A 21,712-nucleotide genomic window follows, 5' to 3' on the forward strand; every position below is an offset into this window, starting at 1 on the left:
CCTGTCACTGTTACTGGATCATTGCTATTGATGCATTGACATGTAAGATGAAAACTAATGTAAAAGCATAAGTTGCATATGTTACATCAAGTCTTCTGTGTGCAAAACCAAATCACATGAGTTTCACCTTTTCCGGCTGCATCCACACACTGATGGAAACACAGCACCAAATCAATCAAGAAAAGGACAAAGCCATCCTGACTCAGCTCAGCCTAACAGATGATTGCTGCTCTTCCACAAAAACATCAGCGATGTTGTCAATCAATGTCAATAATTATTAGAAAAGAAATCCCCTTCTTGATATTGAAGGTGTTCTAACTCGGCCGCCTTTCCAAATCACTTCTGCGAGAGAAACAAATGCAAGCAAAGGCATAGCAAAGAAGACAGAGGAGAAAGATTTTTAGATTTTTACTACCAACATTTCAAAGTGATTTTTCTCACACAGTTGCATATTTTCATCTTTTCATGACTGGAAATAGAAAGGGATGATAACACCAACGAATTGTTTGGTAAAAGTTTGAGTTAAGCACTTGGTCAAGTACTCTCTGTGTTTTCTGGACAAATATATTCTGCTTCTGCCCCTTCTTTTCAGATCATCTTCGCTGTCGCCTGCAGCCATAAATGGATGCATTTTTTATCATTTACAAAATGTAAATAGGGTACGTTCATTTTTAATTAAAACGAGCCGGCTTGCAATCAGCATTGTATGACTGTGTTTCTGGTATAATGAAATTATCATAAAACTAAAATGAAATTCCAGTGAAATCCTAACTTTATTGTGCCTCTAATGGATCTTAACCACACTGTGGTGAATGTATCAGTGCAGCAGATAATCTCTATGACTGTACAGGGAGTAGATTCAATAAATTACATTGTTATATAATGTAAATACATTACATTATGCATCAGCATTTGTTGAGACTCTGTTTAGCAAGATTTTGTTGACTGAAATCATTTCAGGCAATTTTTCATAATACAAGAGACGTCTCCCGATACAATGGACTGCTCGTAAAAGGTAAAAGAAAAAATATATATTAACCTCCAATCAAGAAAAACAAATTTCTCTATATTTCTTGACACAGCCTGAGTGGTCAGACAACACGACGGAAAACCTTGTCGGAAAATATACAACAACTCGGATGTGAAGATGAATTCACTTACATAAGCTTATGACTCTCTGTGGAGATGCTAATGAAAAAGGGGGCCTTTGATTTGTGGAAGTAAACACTCCATCGTCTCCAATACACACTCACGCACTCTCATCGCAGTTTAAGTAAATCAACAACAAATGAACACCTCTTCGGCTCTGGTGATGGTTTGCTTGGGAGCTGAGCAGCTTCCAGACGATGGCTGAGTGCAGAATTATAGGTAAACTGATGAAATACTTTTAATTACACTTGATTGTACAAACCAAATAAAAAAGGGGAATATACTGTGGGGAATGGGATTGCAATTATATACTGTAATGATTACTGTTCTGTAACTCAGAGGAATAGTTTGACATTCTGGGAAATAGACATCTGGACGTTCTTGATGAGAGTTAGATTAGACTATTGATACCAATAGTCTTGTGTCTGTAAAGTAACTATGAAGCTCATTAGCTCAGCATGTAGACTGAAAACAGGGAGAGACAGTCAGCCTGGCTCTGTCCAGAGGTAATAAAATCCACCTACTGGCACCTTTAAGGCTCATTCACTCATGTGTTATAAGTGTAAAAATATAAAAAATGACACTCTGTGTTACAGGGATTAGGTGCCAGACTATGTCTTGGCCAAGTCCATGTCTCATCATCACAATGTGTCGTTTTTTTCACTGTAGTTTTTGTGTTAAATAACTGACATTACAGTAATTAGGGAGGTTTTTTTTGTTTTTTGTTTTTTTCTTTGCAGTGTTTAACCATGCATGAACATTTTATTTCTGTATTTGATCCAACACAGACTCATAATAGAGAAGAAAAAAAGACAGGATGGTCTGGTTTTGTACAAAGAAGGTTCCTCTTAGCGGAGGTTTCTGCACAGACTACATGCTGGGGCAGATCTGTGTACTGGCCAGGATGTGTTGGCAGACTTATAACTCATCTGACCTGGAAAAGACTGCTGCCTGTGTAGTGCTTCTCTGTAGTTTTACTTCTTAGATTCATGTTATTTTTTTTCCTCAGAAATTCAACAAAGCATTTAACCTTCAAATAAAATAAAATATTTCAAAACACATTTATCATGTTTTTTTTAATGCTTTGAAATATTTTCTACAAGAAACAATTTCAATAAGCAGTTTTGATAAGCAGCGTTTTTGTCGATGCATAGGAAAAGTGCTACGTCATAGTTTTTGAAGATTTCTTACTTTAGATGGTGACCAGGATCTCTCCATTTACTGCACAAAGAAACTGAAGATCAGCATCCATTGTTGTGGTTTTCATTACTGGTATCAAAATGTAAATGGTATTCAGTCTCATCACCAAGATAATGTGATGGGATAAGGGCAGTTAATCTTTGAATAATTGACAAAAGGAAAAAAAAATACTGATACACACACACACACACACACACACACACACACACACACACACACACACACACACACACACACACACACACACACACACACACACCTGCCTTTAGTTTCCAGTAAAGCCATGAATAATGGATCTTAGATTTCCCTGGCCTGAGGGAGAAGCTTTTAAACATAATTTGTTGCTTTAATTTATTTACACAACCTGGCAACCCTAGCCCGGGGGCTGGGTGTATAACACAGAGCTGAACCACACTGGGGGGGAGATCACACGTGTACACAGACAGGTATGATAAAATGATAAAGTGCAAATGACACATACACACACATCTACACCATGTACGACATGTATTCTTCTATGTCTTTCAATTTCAGACATAATCTGTCTGTCTCACACCTTCACCAAGAAACAGTGTTAGTGTTAAATATTCAATAAAAGTGATAACAGATGTCACCGTCAGTCTCCAAGAGGAGTGTTTTTCAGTGCTTAATTTTTAACCTTGATGTGTTTCATTTCCAAAAAAAAGAAAAAAAGAGAGAGAATGGAGTATTGACTCGTTTCTTTTCACAGCTGCAGTCAGGTTGTAGTGGTTACATGATGAGATTCAGGGTCGAATGTTCACACACACACACACACACACACACACACACACACACACACACACACACACACACACACACACACACACACGCGCGCACACACGTGCTCACCATGCTCAAGTAAACATGAAGTGTTTATAAGGAAGAAGGTGTGCCTCATACAGGCTGAGCAAAGAGGACCTGAGGATTAGAACCTACAACCTTCTGATCGCAACATCGCAAGAGCTGATGGTGCTGATGGTGGTGTGTAGTGTGCAGCGTATTTTGGCTAAATGCAGCTTGCAGGTTGTCACTTCCAAATTCTAAATATTTTTCCAAGAAACCACAGTTTTTAAGGGGAACACTGAATCTGAAAGGGCAGCTGTATTTTTTTCAGTGTCAGAATGCAACACTGATCTAAAATGTCCAGTTTTTTTACAATGACTATACAAAAATGGATAAACGTTGTTAAACCAAAAAGGCTGTTAAGTCAAGGAAGGATGTGTACAGTGTGTACAGGACCATAATTGGCAGCTGCAGGAAGAGCGAGTTACAAAACTCTGATGAAAGCTGTACTAATGATCCAAAAACATGGAGCACACTTCCTCCTCTATTTCTTTCGGGTTACCAGATTTAGATCCTGACCCCTCCTCCATGCCAACAAGATCAGACATGAGCAGCTGTTGAGGGCTGGTTGGGTTGCCAGGTCCAGACTGTCATTACAGCTGTGTAGCATGTGGCAGAGGTTGCTCGCTTCTGATTTGGGTTGGTTCAGAATCAGTTTCAGTTTAATGTATGAGGAAATGTGTGGGTATCTGAGTGTGCATATATATGTGTGTGTGTGTGTGTGTGTGTGTGTGTGTGTGTGTGTGTGTGTGTGTGTGTGTGGCAGAGTCATCACTGAACTCTGCTGAACTCTCTGCTTGACACATAACAACACAACTGTCTAAATTTTGCACTTGCGTTGCTTTGTGATAAATTATTCAGGACCTTTCGTCCTCTTCACGTACATGAAATAGAATGTATTTACATACAGTACGTATAATGCAGCCTCACAGGTCTCTGGCTCTAGTTCTGTTTTGATTTGAGACAGCAGCCTTTTTAATGTCTGATGTCTTCTTCCCGGGGCTTCTTCTAAATCCAAAACAGATTTCAGGATCAGCAGTGCCACCAGCCTTTGATCACGCTCTCTCCATGATGAGTTTCATGTTGCCAAAAGTCTAGAGTGTGTTTACAGACGGTGTTTACAGCACTCTGGTTAGTTGCCCCTGATCCCGCTGAGTTCTTATTCACAATAAGCTGTTTACTGTACATGCACCGTCGTATCCCCATCGTTAATAACTCTTTAGATGGTAATATTACACACAACACAGTGCTAAGCACAAAAGCCAACATTTGACTGGATTATGAGTGGCCAGTGTTACAGTACCATACTGCTGCTACTGTTATTACTGTCCCAGCAGGAAATTTGTGGGCTTTTCAAATTCGAATATGGCCTTGCCCAGGTTACTGCACAAAAAATGTTAAACCTTTACTTATATGTATAGGCGGCATTTATACTTCTGTAAAATCATGTCATTTTACACTTTGGTTTTTGTACAGATAAAATATACTGTGTTAATTAGCAAGTTTTGGATGTGCAGGCGCTTTCAAACAAAGCCATGGCTAGCTGTTTGCCCCCTTTCTAGTCTTTCTGCTAAGCTAAGATAACTGGCTGTTGGCTCCAGCTCTGTATTTGACTGTACAGTTACGAGACTGCCAACAATCTTCTCATCTAACTCTCAGCATGAGAGCAAATAAGCGCATCTCCCCAAAATGTCAAACTATTTCTTTAAAGGGACAGAGCTGTGTGGGGAAAACTAGCATTTTAAGAGGACCTGACACTGAAGAGGTGATGTGAGGTAAAACAGAGGGTACTACTTTTAGGAAGAGCACAACTTCTGCTAACGAATGCATTCATTTGTGTGTGAGAGTGCATGTGTGTGGGAGAAGGGTGTATATTTCACCATATTTTAAGACAGCAGAATTAATGACTTTCTAGTAAAACACAGCACACCATGGGAATGCAATGAATACAATAATGAAAATAACAATCTATCAAAGCACAGACAAGCATGGCAGACACTGCACTGCACATGCAGTGACTAGAAGCACAGAAAAGCAATGCCTGTAAATCTCTCTTTAAAAGTAAGTTTTCTTTGTTCCAACTGGCCCCTGTGCAACTCTAATTCAAACTATGTCATCTGTTCATGTAGTGCAGCATGTTATTTTAATTTGAAAGCACTGGCAATGCTTTGGTAGTACCACACAACCAGCATCTCTGCTGTAAATTATAATTTCCCAGCCAGAAATCCTTCTGCTATATCAATACTTTGGAGATCCATTTTAATCTTCTCACAGCTGAATTTGGCACAGTGGTGCAATCTGTTTAAAAGCACAACACAGCCCTCTGCAGCTCAGCACAACACTGTGTTCACCTTTTTTTTTTTCCCAGAAATGGAATAATAAGATATTGTGACATTATTTAGCATTATGCTCACAAACAAATTCAATCTGACTTCACATACAAGTTCTGTAGCCCAGTGTTTGTCAGTGAAATGAGGAGGATATTAAATTTGCTGGTGAGGTTTGTCAACCTGAGAGCACTTTTCTGTCATCGCAGCAGTGAAAGGTAATCTGTTTCTCCATGCTGCTGTCGTGATCAGAGGAATCACACTCCCATGACTATCACACACAACAACCCACACGGGCGCACGCAAAGACACAAAGCAGGCATGCGGACACGCGCGCCGGCATACACACCTACTGGCATACAAAAGTACAACACACAGACACAAATACTATACATGTGCATTCACGTGGACTTACAGTACAAAAGCACAAATGCAGCGACTTACATCCACACGCACAAACCAAATCTCTCTGTCGCTTGATGTTCTGTGTTTTCTTTAAGAAGCTTGGCTCCTGCTGTGAAGACAGCAGTGGGAGAATGGACGCACACACACACACTCACACACACACACACACACACACACACACACACGTGTACACACAGAAGAACATACACGCACTAATACTCAAAGCAGCTGCACAGCAGAATCCAACAAGAGAGTAAGTCATCAGTTGACGCTCCCACACCCTTTGAGATTGCAGAGAGAGAGAAAAATAGTTTGATTTTCTAATATATGAGATGCTTTGTAACAATCCCACATTTAACACAGTGCTATGAGATGTTTAATGACAACTACACAAAGACCTGTAACTGTAATGTTGCTTTTGATTTCTTTTACTTGAAATAAATGAAGAAATGGCTCACGCTGTGGCTCCAACATGGTTGACAGTCTGAAATATTCAGTGTGTGTGTCTACCAATGCAGGATTTTTGAAGGCAGAAGGATTTTATTCACCAGAGAGACGTTTGAATGATCTGAAAGCTGCAGCTAAGCCCTAGAAAATATGAAACTCGTACTGAAGGTGGTTGTGTTTTGGTGGGTTTTTAGTGGGCTTTTTCTACCTGCAGCGATGCACAGATATTTGTTCTTAAGATGTACTGTACCCACTGTTCATCATAGATGCGCTGCTGCAGGTTTGCAGTCTACGCCATCCACTGTACCAAACCCCCACCCCCACCCCCCTCGCGAGGGACTCTAACCAACCCTCCTTTCATGCTTTTTTCACCCTGGCTGAGCTGCTGCAACATCCCTCCTGGCTCGACTCCCAAAGCACTCTTTAGCCCTTACATCCAGATTTCTTCCCCAAACACACACACACACACACACATCCCGCAGTCCCACCTCTGGCATCACAAGGCTGTTTGTATCGAATACAAAACTCCGGTGCTCAAACCTCCAGGCCACAGTCTAGTTGTGCACGTCGGCCTGTGATCTGCATTCTGTCGTTACCTGCCACTTAGCTCTCCTCTCCCTGCAGCAGGCTGGTTATCAACCCCCACCCTGCCCCCACGCCTCCTCCTCTCTGAAAGGTGGAATGACTTTACTCCAGTCAGATCAGCAGAGTCACTCCCTATTATCCACCATAACCCAAAAACCTGTCTCTTCAACAAATACATCACGTCACCTCTGACTCACAGAGGTGACTTCCTCTCATTTTTTAAAATAGATTTTGCCCGTTCTGATCCTTTCTGCTTCCTGCTTCTCATGTTTTGCGTAAATGCATGTGGGAGAGGGGATAATTTAAGGATTGTGTTTGTTGTAAAAGAGATCAAATTGAATTGACAGGTCAGATTGAAGGGATTTAACTCTTCATCTGAAAAATTATTCATGTTCCTTCCTTCCTTCCTGGCAACCTTTATCAGAAGAAAATAGAGGATGCTGCAGGGTGAGTGAGCACCAAAGAGAATAGGAAAAAGCATGAGAGAGAGAGAGATAATGAGGAAGAGCAACATTGAGACAGTAAAGAAAGACATTGAGTAAGATAGACTAGATAGACTAGAGAGACTGAGCAGTTTGATGTTGTTCCACCAACTTGTGCACAAGTGGTTCATAGAAAAGCTAGCACAGAATGGATTGTCACAAAATTTTGTGCAGACATTCATGCATTCCCGCACACTAAGATGGTGAACATGGCAAACACTGGTATGTTAGCATTGTCATTGGGAGCATGTTGCCATGCTGATGTCAGCACTTGGCAGAAAGCACCAGAGTGCAAAACAGGCTCACAGAGCCACCAGCCTGACTGTGGGCTGCCTGAAAAATGAATTGAAGCGATTCATCTGTTTGAAAAATTGTTGTGCATCAATTTTCTGTCGATAGACTATTGACAAATTAATTGGCAAATCATTTCAGCCTCAGAACCAGTATTTTTAGTCAACATCCCGCCCATCCACTTGAAACTCTGACAGAGAATTTGACTTCAGGTGAAGAGCTACGAGGCGCTGAAATGAGCATGTCAAGCATTTAACATGAAAAACAATTCACTCTCATCAATTTTCTCATTTTCTCTGGATCATAGACAGTCCGCGGTTTGGATTTATTCACAGTGAAGTCCATGCTCATTCTATAAACATAGTTAGACATCATTAAAAAGTACTGCTGTATTGTCTGTTACCCTGGGAACAGACAACAGAGGTAACCAAAATGAGCCACCTCTGTTGTTCGGTTGTTGCCTAACTGCCCCCCTCAGCCAAACTCAGTGAGTGAGGGGAGGGAGGGGGGGGGGTGTTCTATTTAATCAAAAAAAGTGTCACATTAATTCAGACAAATCCAAGCAATCTAGTTTTCTAATAAAGCTGTCATATTTGCATCCGGTGACTTACACTCGCCATCGTTTTAGATTAATTCCCGTCACAACCTTTTGATTTATGAATGCATAATAACTGAGGGCAGTGTCTGTGACTGTGAGCAAGTGTGTGCACGTGTGTGTGTGTGTGCGTGCGAGAATTTGTGTCTTCAAAGCCTTGACTTTTAATCTAACATGTTGCTTCTGCCTGGATGAGAGAAAATCACATTTTGCGATAATTGAGCGTGTTAAGAGGAAAAGATCAGACTCCTGGTGTGAAGGAGCATGAGCTGCATCATTGGTTCCGTGTTTTACAGCAGCGTCTCATCTTTCCTTATCTCACATCAAAGGACTGAATGCATAAGATTTTCTTGTCTCCACTTGACATTGTCTTTCCACATCCATTCCTTGTGTACAGCATCCAAAGGTTAACATCTACTCTATCCAGTATGCACAGACATCAAGATAATTTTTTTTCTGCAGCTGTTGCTTCCTTTTTTTCTTTTTGTGGCTGCTGTACAAGGAAATTGCAGAGCATTCTCTGTAGAGAATGGCAAAAATTGTTAGTCATGAGACACATTTTTGATTATCTTTTGAATTTAATTGACTGTTATGGTAGAATTATAGACTTTTCTTCAATTATTTTTCCAAATCAGATGGATTTTATGCGATTCCTTCAGTAGGGCCACTGGTACGGTGCAAGACTTGTCAATCTGATCCTTTATTCCTTCTTGTCTTGCAAATCAATTCCACCTCCCTGAACGAATATTATTAGGTAAACGTCAGTCTACTCTCATTTTGTGTTGCCAAAAGACTTTTTGCATGAATTGAGGATTGTCATGGAAAAACATTCCCACACATTATTACATTATTTGCCAAGATACTACTGTCTCCACTCCACTGCTATTTAGTAAAGTAACTGAAGTGCACACAAGGGACTTCGCAATGCATGTAATCCCTTTTATCATGAATCAATCCAAACTAAACAAGAGTCTGATAATTCTGATCATTTCACAGGAGTCTAAGCTCATCTGCAAACATTTCTGCCAGTGTCAAGTTTGCTTTCATTCGCCTTTGTGTTCCAGCATCCAAAGTCAATCCTGAACAGCACAGAACAGGCGACGGAGCAGGCGGAGGGCGTGATAATAACTGAACAAACAAACTGTGGTCTGAAACGAGAGCAGTTTTGCTAGAAGATCTATGCTTTCAGATGTACGCTGCTATTTATGTCACTTCTGATGACACTTCTCAAATCTGAATGAATGTGAGTCTTAACCGTTTTAATGATCAGCTCGCAGACTCTACAGGGAAGCTAACGGGTACATTTCTGAGTCATGGCCGAATATACAGTAGAAACTTTTTATCAGCACACCACAAAACTTTATGCTTTTTCTTTTTTAAAGAAACATCTCTAAACTCAATTTATTTAAGTTGTAAAGACACAGAGAAAGTTTAACAGACTTTCATCTTATGTATATATATTACATATTATTATAAATTTTGTAATGGTTTATCTCTTACTATTGTATAATCGTATTTTAAAAAGATTGTCTAGACTCCTTCAGTTTTTTTGTTTGATGTTATTTACATTTTTTAAAATTTTGTTGATCTGATGTTTGCTGTCTTCCTGCCTTCTTGACATTTTGTGCTGGGTGCCTTCATTATGAGATACTTTTGTTTTGAAAAGTGCTCAATAAACCTTGACGTACTCTCTTAGAATCAAACATGTTTTATTTAATCTTGATAGTCATAAATGAGACCAGCAAATAAGACTGAGACATCTGTGTGTGTTAACATCCTAAAATCAGCTGGTGCACTGCAGACTTGGTTTGATCTAAAAGTTAGGCTGGAGGCCAAATCAGCCCTTAAACTTCTCCATTAAGTTTCCTGCATTTGCTGGATCAAACAGATGGACTCCAGATACCCAATTACCATCTTCTGGCCAAAGTTTGCCACTGCTTGTAAAAGATGAAGACTGCTGAACAGACTTGGCAGCTAAACATGTGGTTAAGTAACCAATATTTTCAATTATTCATTCATCAAATTCCAAAAAGACTGAAAACATCAAAAAACGTCAGTTGTACTCATTGCAAATAAAGCTTTAATCCCTCTGTTGGCATCCTTAATGTTTGTGTTTTGTTCCAAGATGCCACTGAAGAGGCTTCGAAGACTGAATCTAATGTCAAAACTCTCAGCAGCCAATGCTGAGCTGTTGGAGGAGGAGTCACACATTTCCACTGTCTCAAACAGACTTTGCATGTCATTATATAGAGAGCGCTATGTTACATGGGACGATCCACGCAAAGCTGCCTTTCATTCCACCATCATACATGAGGGAGACTAAGCAGAATCACCAGGAGCTGCCTCACCACCTGCAGAGAGTCTGACACAGGAGAGAAAAACACTTCACCTACTGTCAGTGTCTGCCAAAAGGGCTCCAGGAAGAGACTCGGCTTCCAACACCTGCAGACACACTGGTGAATGACACTGGACTTAACAAAAAAGGGGGAAAAAAAAGTCTGCCTTTGTTTTCACTTCATCTCGAACACAGCAGCTTGTCTGAGTAAAGGACTTAATCCAAATTCCAAAAACTGAATTACTTTGCTGTTTGTGTCACTGCGTCAGAAACAAATAAGGTCACACCGTCTGAACACACACGCGCACGCAAGCACACACACACACACACAATATGCTGTACAGTGTCAGTCTGTGGAGTAAGACAAAGTTCAATGAGCTGACAGTAGCCTAGGCTAACTGTGAAGAAGGCACATGTTCATGTACAGCACCACAATAAATATACTTCTACCCAAAAGCCTTGAACCGTGAACAGGTTTTCAATATATAGATGCAGTGGCTTCCCACTGCATCTATATATTGATACATGTATAGAAAATGGTGAATATAATTTTACAAATGGTTAAAACAAAATGCAGCAGTTGTGGCTCTAATTTTTTTTGGAGCAGGTTAAAATGTTGCAGTGCAATGATAAAACTTGTACAGTGCTGCACCCTGCTGGTTTTACACTACATGTGAAGATACTGTGTTTCTGTTCTGTACTGGAGGTCATAAGGACTGGACTGATCCAATCAGGGAAATCCTGGTCAACCTGGCAGGAAATAGATTAGAAAAAACTGCATGCAACTCCCAAGTGTGAGTGTGTTACCACTGCCACTTTTTCTATTATAGATAATAAGAATTATGTTTTACTCTGCATCTTGATTTTTATCCTGACCCTATGTTTATGGAACATGTTACAGACACATGCTTCAATTTATATGTAATAACTAAAGTTACATGTCACAGTACTTTACAATGAATATCAACACATTTGTTAATCACATTTCTCTTTTCACATGTCCGGTTTAGACAACAACCTCAGACAGGGCGGGACCTTTTACGGCGCGACGTAAGTTTCACTTTCTCTTGAAAATAGACGGAAAGATTGTGTTTGCAGTTAGGAACTTGATGAAAAAATACGATTTGGATTTTCGTTTTCTCTGAAGAAATAACTGACTGCTAACTTGAGTAACACTTGTTGTTACTGACACTTTGACAGCTGGAGTCAGTCATCTATCGTGAGATCCGATCGAGTTTAAGGTCAGCTTAAAGAACGCGCAGTCCACACCGATCAGTGACAGGTTTTAATTCTGCAGAAAGATCTATGTGATATATCTCCGATCTGTTTTCTCCCCTCAGTTTCTGTGCTTTCTTTTTCTGCAGGTGAAGTCATGTCAACTTTACTGGTGAAAATAAAGCACTCATATCACGGAGCAGCTACTGTACTCCAACGTAAGTCACCATGTTTGCAGGGACTGCAAGCAAACCGTGATGTATGTTCATTTTACTAGCACAGATGAGTGTTTAAACCACTGAAAACGAAATGTGATGAGCTGAATTTGAATCACTCTGTTATAATCCGCCAAAAAAAAAAAAGAAAGAAAGAAAGAAAAAAAAAAGAAAAAAGAAAAGAAAGAAAAGAAAAGCTGACTCAGCAACACACCTGCACCTCTGCAGATGCGGGCTTTGTCAGTGACTCAGATATCCAGTCCCTGAATCGAGCAGACCTGAACGAGCTGTTTCCTGGAGTTGAGAACCTCAGACTGAGAAGGGAAATCTTCGATATCATACACAAAAAGGTAAGGAGCTAACGAGTGTGTAGGTCTGATCAGAGAAAGGTGCAAATAGAGACAAATAATATGGATAGTGAATAGTTATCAGGAGCTGCACAATAAACAGGTAAAATTCTTAGTTATTATCATTCTGTGCTGTGTTGTTTCTGTTTCAGAATGTGCTCCAAAAAGAACCGGAAGGGCCCTTTCTAAATGAACTGTTGAGGTGTATGTACAGCATTTCTAGTTACTTTCACTTTGCCATGTTTTTTTTTGTTTTTAGACCATGTTGATGGAGGCAATGTTTAGTACATCGTCATCCAAACTCTAACACACACAACCTGTTACTCTACCTGTTCCAGCTATGGCTCCAACTAATAGGGAGCTCTTGGCTGATTACATCCATGTTCTGAAGGATGCGAAGACTCAAATGGAGAATGTGCTGTGCTGCATGAATGCTCATATTGATCACCTGGAGGACATCTGGAAAAATCAGGCAGATCCACAACCTGACAATGGTTAGAATGAAGTTTTAATTTTAATTTAGTATCATAGTATCTTAACACATACACACACACGCGTTATGTGTTAAAATACTATGATACTAATTAAAATTTAGTAACACATATGTGTGTATGTGTCTGTGTGTGTGTGTGTGTGTGTATACAGTGAACTATGGGTTTACAATATTATATCACAGACCGCAGCCTTCTGGTTGCAGAGAAAACATCTTTCCAGCCTGCACCAGTTTAATTTAATTTACCCTAACACATATTGGTGTTAGGTGAATCAGTTCTATGTGGTTTAGGCCAGAGGGTTTTTTTTTTTTTTTTAATAAGATCTGGAGTCAGTAAGTGCATTGTGTCATTGTGCCCAACAGATTCTTTGGCAGGTGCAAGCGACTCAGACATCTGTCATCCACTGGCCCCCAGTAACCAAGAAGCACAAGGTAAAGATTCAAAGATTCTTTATTGTCAATTCGCTATATGTGCAGGACATACAGGCAAATCAAACTGTTTCTCCTTCACCAAGTGAGAAGTGCCATTAGCAAAAAAAAAAGCTAGAATAGTAAAACCTATGTACAGATAATATTCTGGTATAAATAAAATAGAATAAAGAGAAGAAAAACATATGTACAATACAGAGTGTGCAGTGTGGCAGCAGCATAGTTAGCAGTAGTGCCATTTAGTGAATAAAGTGCAAAATAAATAAAGTAGTCCACAGGAGATGGTTACTTAGCAGCAGATGAAAAGTTGGATTTTGGTCCAGGGGCTGGGGGAAGAGGAGGGAGGTAATGGAAGGAGTTCAGCTTCCTGACAGCCTGGTGGATGAAGCTGTATGACAGTCTTGTGGAGCAGGCCCGGAGACTCTGGTACCTTCTCCCTGATGGCAGGAGGCTGAAGAGGGTGTGTAAGGGGAGGGAGGTGTCACCAGAAATGCTGATGGCTCTGCGGGTGAGGCGGGTGTGGAAAATGTCCATGATGGATGGCAGGGGACCACTGATGATCTTGCTAGCTGTATTCACTATGCGTTGCAGGGTTTTTCAGCAGGAGGCAGTGCAGCCTCCATACCACACAGTGATGCAGCCAGTGAGAATGCTCTCAATGGTCCCTCTGTAGGAGGAGTACATGATGGGGGGTGGGACTCTTGCTCTCTTCAGTTTGTGGAGGAAGTAGAGGCGTGTTTGAGCTTTCTTGGCCAGTGATGTGGTGGTGTTGGTCCAGAACCTGGTCCAGAACCTGGTGCTGCTCACCCTCTCCACAGCAGCACCGTTGATGGTCAGTGAGGGGTGTTGCAGAGGTCCTCTCCTGAAGTCTACAACAATTTCTTTGGTTTTCCCCACGCTGAGGAACATATTGTTGTCCTTGATTGTAAATCTTGAGTGTAGATCTCATTCTCTTACTCTTGTGACAGGTTTAATGAGTACTTTATAACTACATTCCATTATTTTCCATTATAACTAGAAATGAAGATCATACTAGTAGCAGAAGTGGAACACAAGGCTAACTGGGCCTTATGAGATATTGTTATTGTTTGTATGAAACAAGCTTAAATTTATCAATTAACTGGCATAATGAACATTACTTTGTAGTTTCTAAAAACAACTTTTAAAGCTTTATATTTTTTTCTCTGGATTTGGATGGAGGACCTACATAGCACAAGAGATTTTAAGAATCATTTTATTCTACTGAGGTTCACTCAGTTCTTGTAAATGTAAACATCTGTTTTAGCTCCACAACCATTTTTCTTTCTCTCGCCACAGTGAAGTACCAGATGATTGTCAGTGGTAAAACCTTTGATGCCCATCTGCAGCTGATGGAACAAGTGAAGGGTCAATATAAGGGTCAAGATAAGGTTCAGTTTACTGAAAGCAGTCAGGATTGCAAGATTGTTATTGTCTTCTGCCCCGTCGTTTCACGCATTGGGTCGGATGTTGAGGCAGCGATGACTTGTGTTAAAGGTAAGGAAAAGTGTTTCTTCAGCCCACTGATATTGAACAGGAAGCTGAATAAACAGTCATTTGTTTACCATTTGGTTGGAATTACAAAGTACGTTCTGACCTATTTGATCAATGTTAAGTTACCAACATGCTGATATACTGGTATAAGAGGCTTTTATGGTATTTACCATTACACAAAAAATATAGATCTCTTGATTATCATTTCTGGTCAGTGTCTCAGAATTGCATTCAACTCTTTCACTAGCGTACATTTTTGAGCTTGTAGTTTTCCATTCTAACTGTCCCATGCTCCTTACTCTCTTTTGCTGTCCACAGATGATAAACCTGTCATTCTGGTGTTAATGCATCATACACGTGATCCCAAGTGCACAACCTCTAGGAGAACATGGACTGACGGTACTCACGTTGTGTCGCAGGTCAATGTTTTCTACCATGAGACAAAAAATGGGTTATTAAAGTGTGAACAAAACGATGCAGCTGCCTCAGAAATACGAAAGGAATTACTGAAGCACTGTGGTGTTAGTGCTTCGCCTGGAGCTGAGCTGGCTCCCAACAGTGGGGGTTTATTCAGAATGCCTACCAGCGTGTCATCATGGTTTCCAAATCTGACAATAAATCATAAATCATGATGATCATGTATCAACATTAGAAACAAAAAACACTGAGAATCCAAATCTTTGATGGATCTTGACTTGTGTATGTCAGTATGCTAATAATTGGTATAAATATAAAATGTCAGAGTACAGGATACCAAGGCTCTTTTTTTCACATAGACTGTTACATTTCTAAAGCTACCACCATGTAGTGTGTTGTGTCTATGCACATGCAACATGTCAACACTGTATTATCAATCAAACCTCATCAGATTTTACATGTTAGACTTCAGTGCTTTTGGACATTTTTACTCATTTAGACAATGATAATATAATAACTCCTGTAAGCGTTTTGATGCAGTACATTACATTGAACTTTTGACCTGCAATTGAACTTAAAATTTTCAGTGCATTTGAGCTTATGGAAAGGGCCGTTTTGAAATATGCTCAAAAGGAAGCAAGGCTTTATACTGCTGATAATGTGCAATGGCTGTGCAATAGAGCTGTGCTGCTGTTTGCTCTGTAAGCCAATGGACCAATACAACAAATACAACTAAACTTGTTTTAAAGAAACAGTACCATAAGGCTAACAGTTTTTATATACTGTATGGTGAGACTTGAATGTACGATTGAGAGATTAAACAGTCCAGTGACCAGACAACTTTGTGTATTGATCTAAGAGAGCCAAATCAATAAATAGATACACAAATAAAGGGAAAATACAGATACAAATCGAAAACTGAATATTTGCTTTAATTTTTGCTGTAGCTGAATGTCTCAGAAAGCATGTAAAATGTGTGATTGTTAGGTGCAATACTTTCAATAAACTTCAATTATGAGCATGGTTACAATGACTGAATGATTCCTCACTTTTTATCTACTAAATATACTTTTTTCTGATGGTATCATATGTATGACCAAACACCATAAACTACATAAACCATGTAGAGGCTACCATTTAAAAACAAACACAAAAATCAACTCTGCTCATTAAAGGCTTTGAGATTTGTAAATATTTACATGTTTTACCTCTCTTCACATAACGTGTAGTAAATTTACTTTCGTACATACAGTAAAGTTTTAAAGTATGGCTGATTTCTAGTGCCCACAATGATAACTGGGCTAAAAGTTGCCAAAATACAGATGGACAGTTTTGACTTGTAGTATATCACATTCAGAATTGAACTTGTTTAAATAATTCAGTCTAATGAAGTGGTTTATCATACACCTATACTCAACATACTTAACTAAATTCTTTAAGTTAATTCCTTTTGTGCAAAAGTGTTGTTTTTTTTTTTTTTTTTTAATAATTCAACTGCTAGGGGCTTTTATTTTGAAAAGAGAAAAGCAATTTTGCTCTGAAATATCAGACCGGAAGTTTGACACTGTTTACAAACAGAAGCCGCTTCCGGCTTGTGCCCTAAATTAGCGCGTGTGCTTAAATGTTATTGCCCTTTAATTGATTTGACTTATTTTCTTAGAAAGACTGCCATCGACTGGCTTTCTGCACCAACTATATAAGACCAAGTTGTCAAAAATATTATTCAGGTTAGTTTTGCTAATCAGCAGCACAACTCCGTTAGAGACAGTTAGCTAACAGCTGGCTAGCTCGGTCTAACTTCAGCGTGGCAGTTTGATTTAATTCAACAGGTGTTAGCGACAAAGAGAGAAAGTCTCTCTCTCCAGAGGCTTCTCATCTGTAACCGTCCTGAAGAGAGCTGAAGGCTAATATTTTCTTTTTTGCGTTTAGGCTAGCTACAGTTAACTGAAGTGTGTTCAACAAGCTGACTGTCAACGTCAGTTTGCACGTTAGTTAAAGTTTGTCACACTCGTGTCATGCTCCTCGGTCGCGTCCTGTTGAGCCTCAGGTCGCTGTGTTCAGAAAGCGTTTGCTTACAGAGGATTTTTGCTGTCAATGAAGTATCAGTTCCGAGGCTGCATCACATACACTCCAATCACTGCAAACTTAAGCCACCTGCACACCGGTTCGGACCTAAGGTAATGACATGGAAGTCCTGGTAGAAAAAACACTCATGCTCTCCTCACTTCAGTCAGCAAAAACTGCTTACATCCCTCTTCTCTGTTTTAGGCTCTAGCACAGACCTGTCTGTATCAGCCAAAAGTGTGTGACATGCAACCAATCAGTATCTCCTATGGCAAAGACACCACTAGGATCGCCTCAGATAGTGAAGAAGGTGGTGAAGGCAAAGATGTAGTAGAACAGGAGAGAGGGATAGAAGGTGAGGGATTGAAGAAGAAAATGATGACTCCAGGCCAGGTGGATGCCGTCAGCATGGAAGTCCACCAAGGGGCGGCTGACGCTGGAGCCTCCACTGTGTCTAGTGAGTAGTACTGACTGTCTGAGATAATGTCTGCGTTCGCCAAAAATTGCTACACAGTACAGAGTGAACCCCCTGATTGGGTATGCTCAAAAAAATCCAGCTGAGGCAGTGCCACACTGTGCTGGATGGACAGCGTTTCCACATAATTTAAAATCAGCATGCAAAGTGACACATGCTGCTTATGTGGCAAACAAATATCAGGTGCGCCAATGGCTTGGTAAACAGTAGAGACTAGTAAACACATCCTTTGCGTGGTCTGACACGTTCATATTCAGATGAAATCATATGATGAGATCAAACTGTCTTTACAAGTGCTTGTAACCTGAATACAACTTCAGTGTAGCTTGATTAACATTTGCATGCAGCTTAATGGATAGTGGTTTAACATGTTGCCCAAACTACTTCAGTATGACTGAACCTCTCCGATCCTCTAACATGATACTTGGGCTGAACGATTTTAGGAAAATATCTAATTTCAACTTTTCTGGGAGATATTTCGATTTGATTCACAATTTTCTTCAAATCAAGCTTCAGTGCAATATTCACAATGTACAGTAACATTTACAAACATGACAGAAAATTACATCATACCATTAAAACATTAAATGCCCTTACTCTAATGCAAGATTGGTTGCGTTTCCGCTGGATGTTGCAACTTTAGCGCGACAAGTTTTGCACAGTACCTGTTTCTGGTGCACGTCTGCAGTCTCACACCCGAAACACTCCCAAAGGACCGACGTGCTGTTCTTATTGGGGATTAAATCCTGTAACTCCGCTTTTGATCCATCTGAAGCCATATCAGAAATTAAGCAGCAGGTGCAGCAGGTTATACTGATTGCTTTAGCGCGACCTGTCCACGAGCAGCAGTGTCGCCTCTGATTGGTGAGCTTGGCAGGTAGGGAGCAGTGCAAAAAACCGCAGCTTTGGCGATCACATGATCGCGTTGTCTGAAATCGCAGTTTCGATCAGAAAATGATAAATGTTCAGCCCTACATGATACGTGTAATTTTATATCATGACATCTTATCTTATAAGTTAATATTGTCATGTATAAAAATTTCTGCAAAGTCAAATAAAGTTGTTAATGAACGACTAACTAGACTTAAATTTAAAAATAATTAAACATACAACAAATCAGTCCTGCTTCTTGATTTGTAATATTGTTTACAATGAACAGATACACCCATAGGTTTACTACACCATTTTCAGTACAGTCTTTCACTTAATATTCACTGTAATATTCAAAACTTAATATTCAAAACTGTCCTCATAGTTGTTTTCCTTTTGGGGAACATACCAATCAATATATTGTGCCACTGAGCTGTGCAGAAGAAGGTTCAGTGTAGTCTTGAACCATGCTCATCGCCTGTGCACGAGTGAGCTTTTGTATCCATATTCATACATATACAGTGTGTGAGTTTGTTGTATTGCAATTTTTTTTGTTCTTGCCAGCTGCTGCAGGATCAAATGAGAAGAAGACAAAGAGGAAGATGAGGAGGGAGAGGAAGAAGCTTATGAAGAAAAAGCTCAACTCAGCTGATGCTTTGGACAGTTTGATGTCAGAGCTACCATTTGCTCTGACCAGCCCCACCACATGGAAAGAGCTAGGATGTATGTACATTAGTGTCATATTTTAATTATTTTTTGAATTAAAAGTTTGATTTTCTTGTTAATCATTTGAAAGCTAAAGGCTGGAAGGTCTGATTTACTTACTAACAAAGTCGTGCTGCAACCTCGCAGCTGACGGTATTATTGACTACCTGAGTGTGATTTCAGTTTGAACTAATGACCATCCTCTGTAGTCCCCAACCCTGAGTCAACCCAGAAAAAGAGAAAGAGGAAGAGAGGAGACAGTGGAGGTCGAGTGGACAGTGAGGAGGACGGAGACAAGAAGAAAAAAAAGAAAGAGAGCCAACGACCCAACTACTTTGTCTCCATCCCTATTACTAACACACAGGTAAGGAATTACTGTGCTGTTCACATACTTGAATACTTTAAGGATCATGCTGGAGTCTGCACACCTTTTACCCTGTTTATAGCAAAATTACAGCTACTTCTATCAAAACACTTTGCCAGCTGATCGTCACTTGATTCACTTTTTGGTTAATCGTTTGCTTCTTTCAGCTCACACTATGCTTTGGACAACAGTTGGCAGTATTAGACATTGATAAAGATTTATAGTAAATGGACTTAAACATATGTAAACATCACTCTGATACTTCATCCAATTCCTATCTTTTTCATGCTACAATAAGAGTGATAGTATTATGGCTGTCCTCTCTTGACCAGTTGCTTTGTTTCTGTTTTTGTTTTTTTGTTTTTTTGTTGTTTTTGTGAAGCTAATAAAATTAATCAGTTTTTTAGCATCTGCCACTTTCTGTTATTATGACCCAAAACTACCTTATCTTGTCCTGGGTTACCAATAATAGTAAAGAGGAGAGAAGCTGTTTCAGAAACCCTTTGAATTCTCCTCCCAACAAGGAGAATCTGATTCTTACTGACTTATCTGTTCTCTCCAGATCATTGACGAATTCCATGTTTGACAAAAAACATTCAATTACCTGACTGCTGATGACACTGAAATCTTATTGTGTATTGACCAAAAGGCTCCTCTGAAGGGCACATTGATTGACCCTCATGGTCATCATGTATTGACCCCTCATCTGTAATGTTGAACTGCAGAAGCTGCCCTTCTGTTCCTCTATTAATCTCTTCCTCCCACCTTCCTTCTGGTTTTTCCTACAAAGCAAATTCTTGGAAGATGAGGAGGGATGGTCATGGGGAATGACAAACTGTTACTGCATGTGGTTACTGGTAACTGCTGATCATTGAAAGTGAATTTGTCCAATGACAGATAAGCTCAGCAGTGACTGAAGTCCAAGAGTCGATGCTTCAGCAGGAGCCCCAGTTGGCCAAGGCCATGATCCCCGTCCCAACTCTCCACATCACTCTGTTAGTCACCCATCTCGCCAATCAGGAGCAAATAGACCTGTGAGTGGATGTAAACGTATGCCAACATATACACTAACATACATCTATCTGTGTAACTTCAGAGAGAAATATATTCCATAATGGGCTTAATTTTTTTTTTTTTTTTTTTTTTAGAAAAGCTTTCAGTTTTACAGATTTCTAAAATAGCCGAAATGAAAGAACGTGGACCATATTGCATTGAACTGGATCCATACTGTATGTAATGCAGAAACAGGGACTTGGACATGAGTCATTACTTAAATGTCAAACAGCCAATTAGCTGGCAAAAGCTGGGCTACCAGAATGTACAGTTCAGTGTTCAAATGTTCAAACAAATCAGATTCCAATGTTGCTGCCAGTATATCGGTAAAATTGATTGCAATACATGATGTCACAGTGTTAAAATATATTTCATTATTGATTTGTGCCTCCCCTAATGCACCCACTTATCCAGTCAGATGATTACTGATCAGCTGATTGACTGACCCATGCTGTACATTATTTTTCTACACTGACTGATTGTTATGCCTTGTGTCTGATCTATGACTTAGAATAAAATGACTGAAGTTCAGGCAGACAGAGTCCCACTCAAATTAGCCACAGTCATGTTTTCCCATGCCAGTCCATTCATTCCCTATGATTCTGTACATTATCATAACATCACAGATCAGATAGCCAAACGCAGTCTTGTTGCAGTAGTGAATGGACAGACTGAAGTCAGTGCTTTGAAGACAGGGATGCAGTGTTCTGCAGTGACTAATTACCAGCGCGCCACATTAGATACAGCTTCTGTTTTATCTCTTCCTCACAGCAGTTCCAGGAAAACTGTACAATAGGTCTATACATTTTTCAGCTTTAGATTCCTGTAATGAGCCTTGAAAATATTGTTGAAGAGAGTTTTAGGAAGGACAGT

The 21,712-nt window shown here is 39.8% G+C and overlaps 2 protein-coding genes across 4 annotated transcripts in view; both read left to right on the forward strand.

Moving 5' to 3' along the window:
• The first annotated feature begins 11,713 nt into the window (after positions 1-11,713).
• On the forward strand, positions 11,714-16,356 carry si:ch211-245h14.1 (uncharacterized protein LOC563420 homolog). Its single transcript, XM_041065224.1, has 8 exons — positions 11,714-11,921; positions 12,045-12,113; positions 12,339-12,460; positions 12,610-12,661; positions 12,796-12,951; positions 13,314-13,382; positions 14,697-14,894; positions 15,210-16,356. Exons 2-8 carry the CDS (start codon positions 12,053-12,055, stop codon positions 15,521-15,523), a joined length of 972 nt encoding a protein of 323 aa, XP_040921158.1. The 5' UTR covers positions 11,714-11,921; positions 12,045-12,052; the 3' UTR covers positions 15,524-16,356.
• Positions 16,357-16,896: 540 nt separating this feature from the next.
• The window catches only part of LOC121199891 (A-kinase anchor protein 7-like), a 39,718-nt gene continuing 34,902 nt past the window's right edge, over positions 16,897-21,712 (forward strand). For all 3 annotated transcript variants that reach the window (XR_005896476.1, XR_005896477.1, XM_041064875.1), the window contains exons 1-5: positions 16,897-17,485; positions 17,577-17,829; positions 19,282-19,440; positions 19,632-19,786; positions 20,684-20,820. Coding sequence is in view for 1 of the 3 variants with exons in the window: in XM_041064875.1 (XP_040920809.1) it covers positions 17,324-17,485; positions 17,577-17,829; positions 19,282-19,440; positions 19,632-19,786; positions 20,684-20,820 (866 nt within the window). In the remaining 2 variants the exon portion in view is untranslated. The remainder of the gene's footprint in view (positions 17,486-17,576; positions 17,830-19,281; positions 19,441-19,631; positions 19,787-20,683; positions 20,821-21,712) is intronic.

The sequence above is a fragment of the Toxotes jaculatrix genome, chromosome 19 (assembly GCF_017976425.1).
Source record: "Toxotes jaculatrix isolate fToxJac2 chromosome 19, fToxJac2.pri, whole genome shotgun sequence".
Lineage (NCBI taxonomy): Eukaryota > Metazoa > Chordata > Actinopteri > Toxotidae > Toxotes > Toxotes jaculatrix.

Coding starts and splice junctions, on each gene's coding strand:
- si:ch211-245h14.1 (XM_041065224.1), top strand. CDS start 12,053: ATGTCAACTTTACTGGTGAAAATAAAGCACTCATATCACGGAGCAGCT. Junction 12,662..12,795: donor TCTAAATGAACTGTTGAGGT/GTATGTACAGCA, acceptor TACCTGTTCCAG/CTATGGCTCCAACTAATAGG. Junction 13,383..14,696: donor CAGTAACCAAGAAGCACAAG/GTAAAGATTCAA, acceptor CTCTCGCCACAG/TGAAGTACCAGATGATTGTC.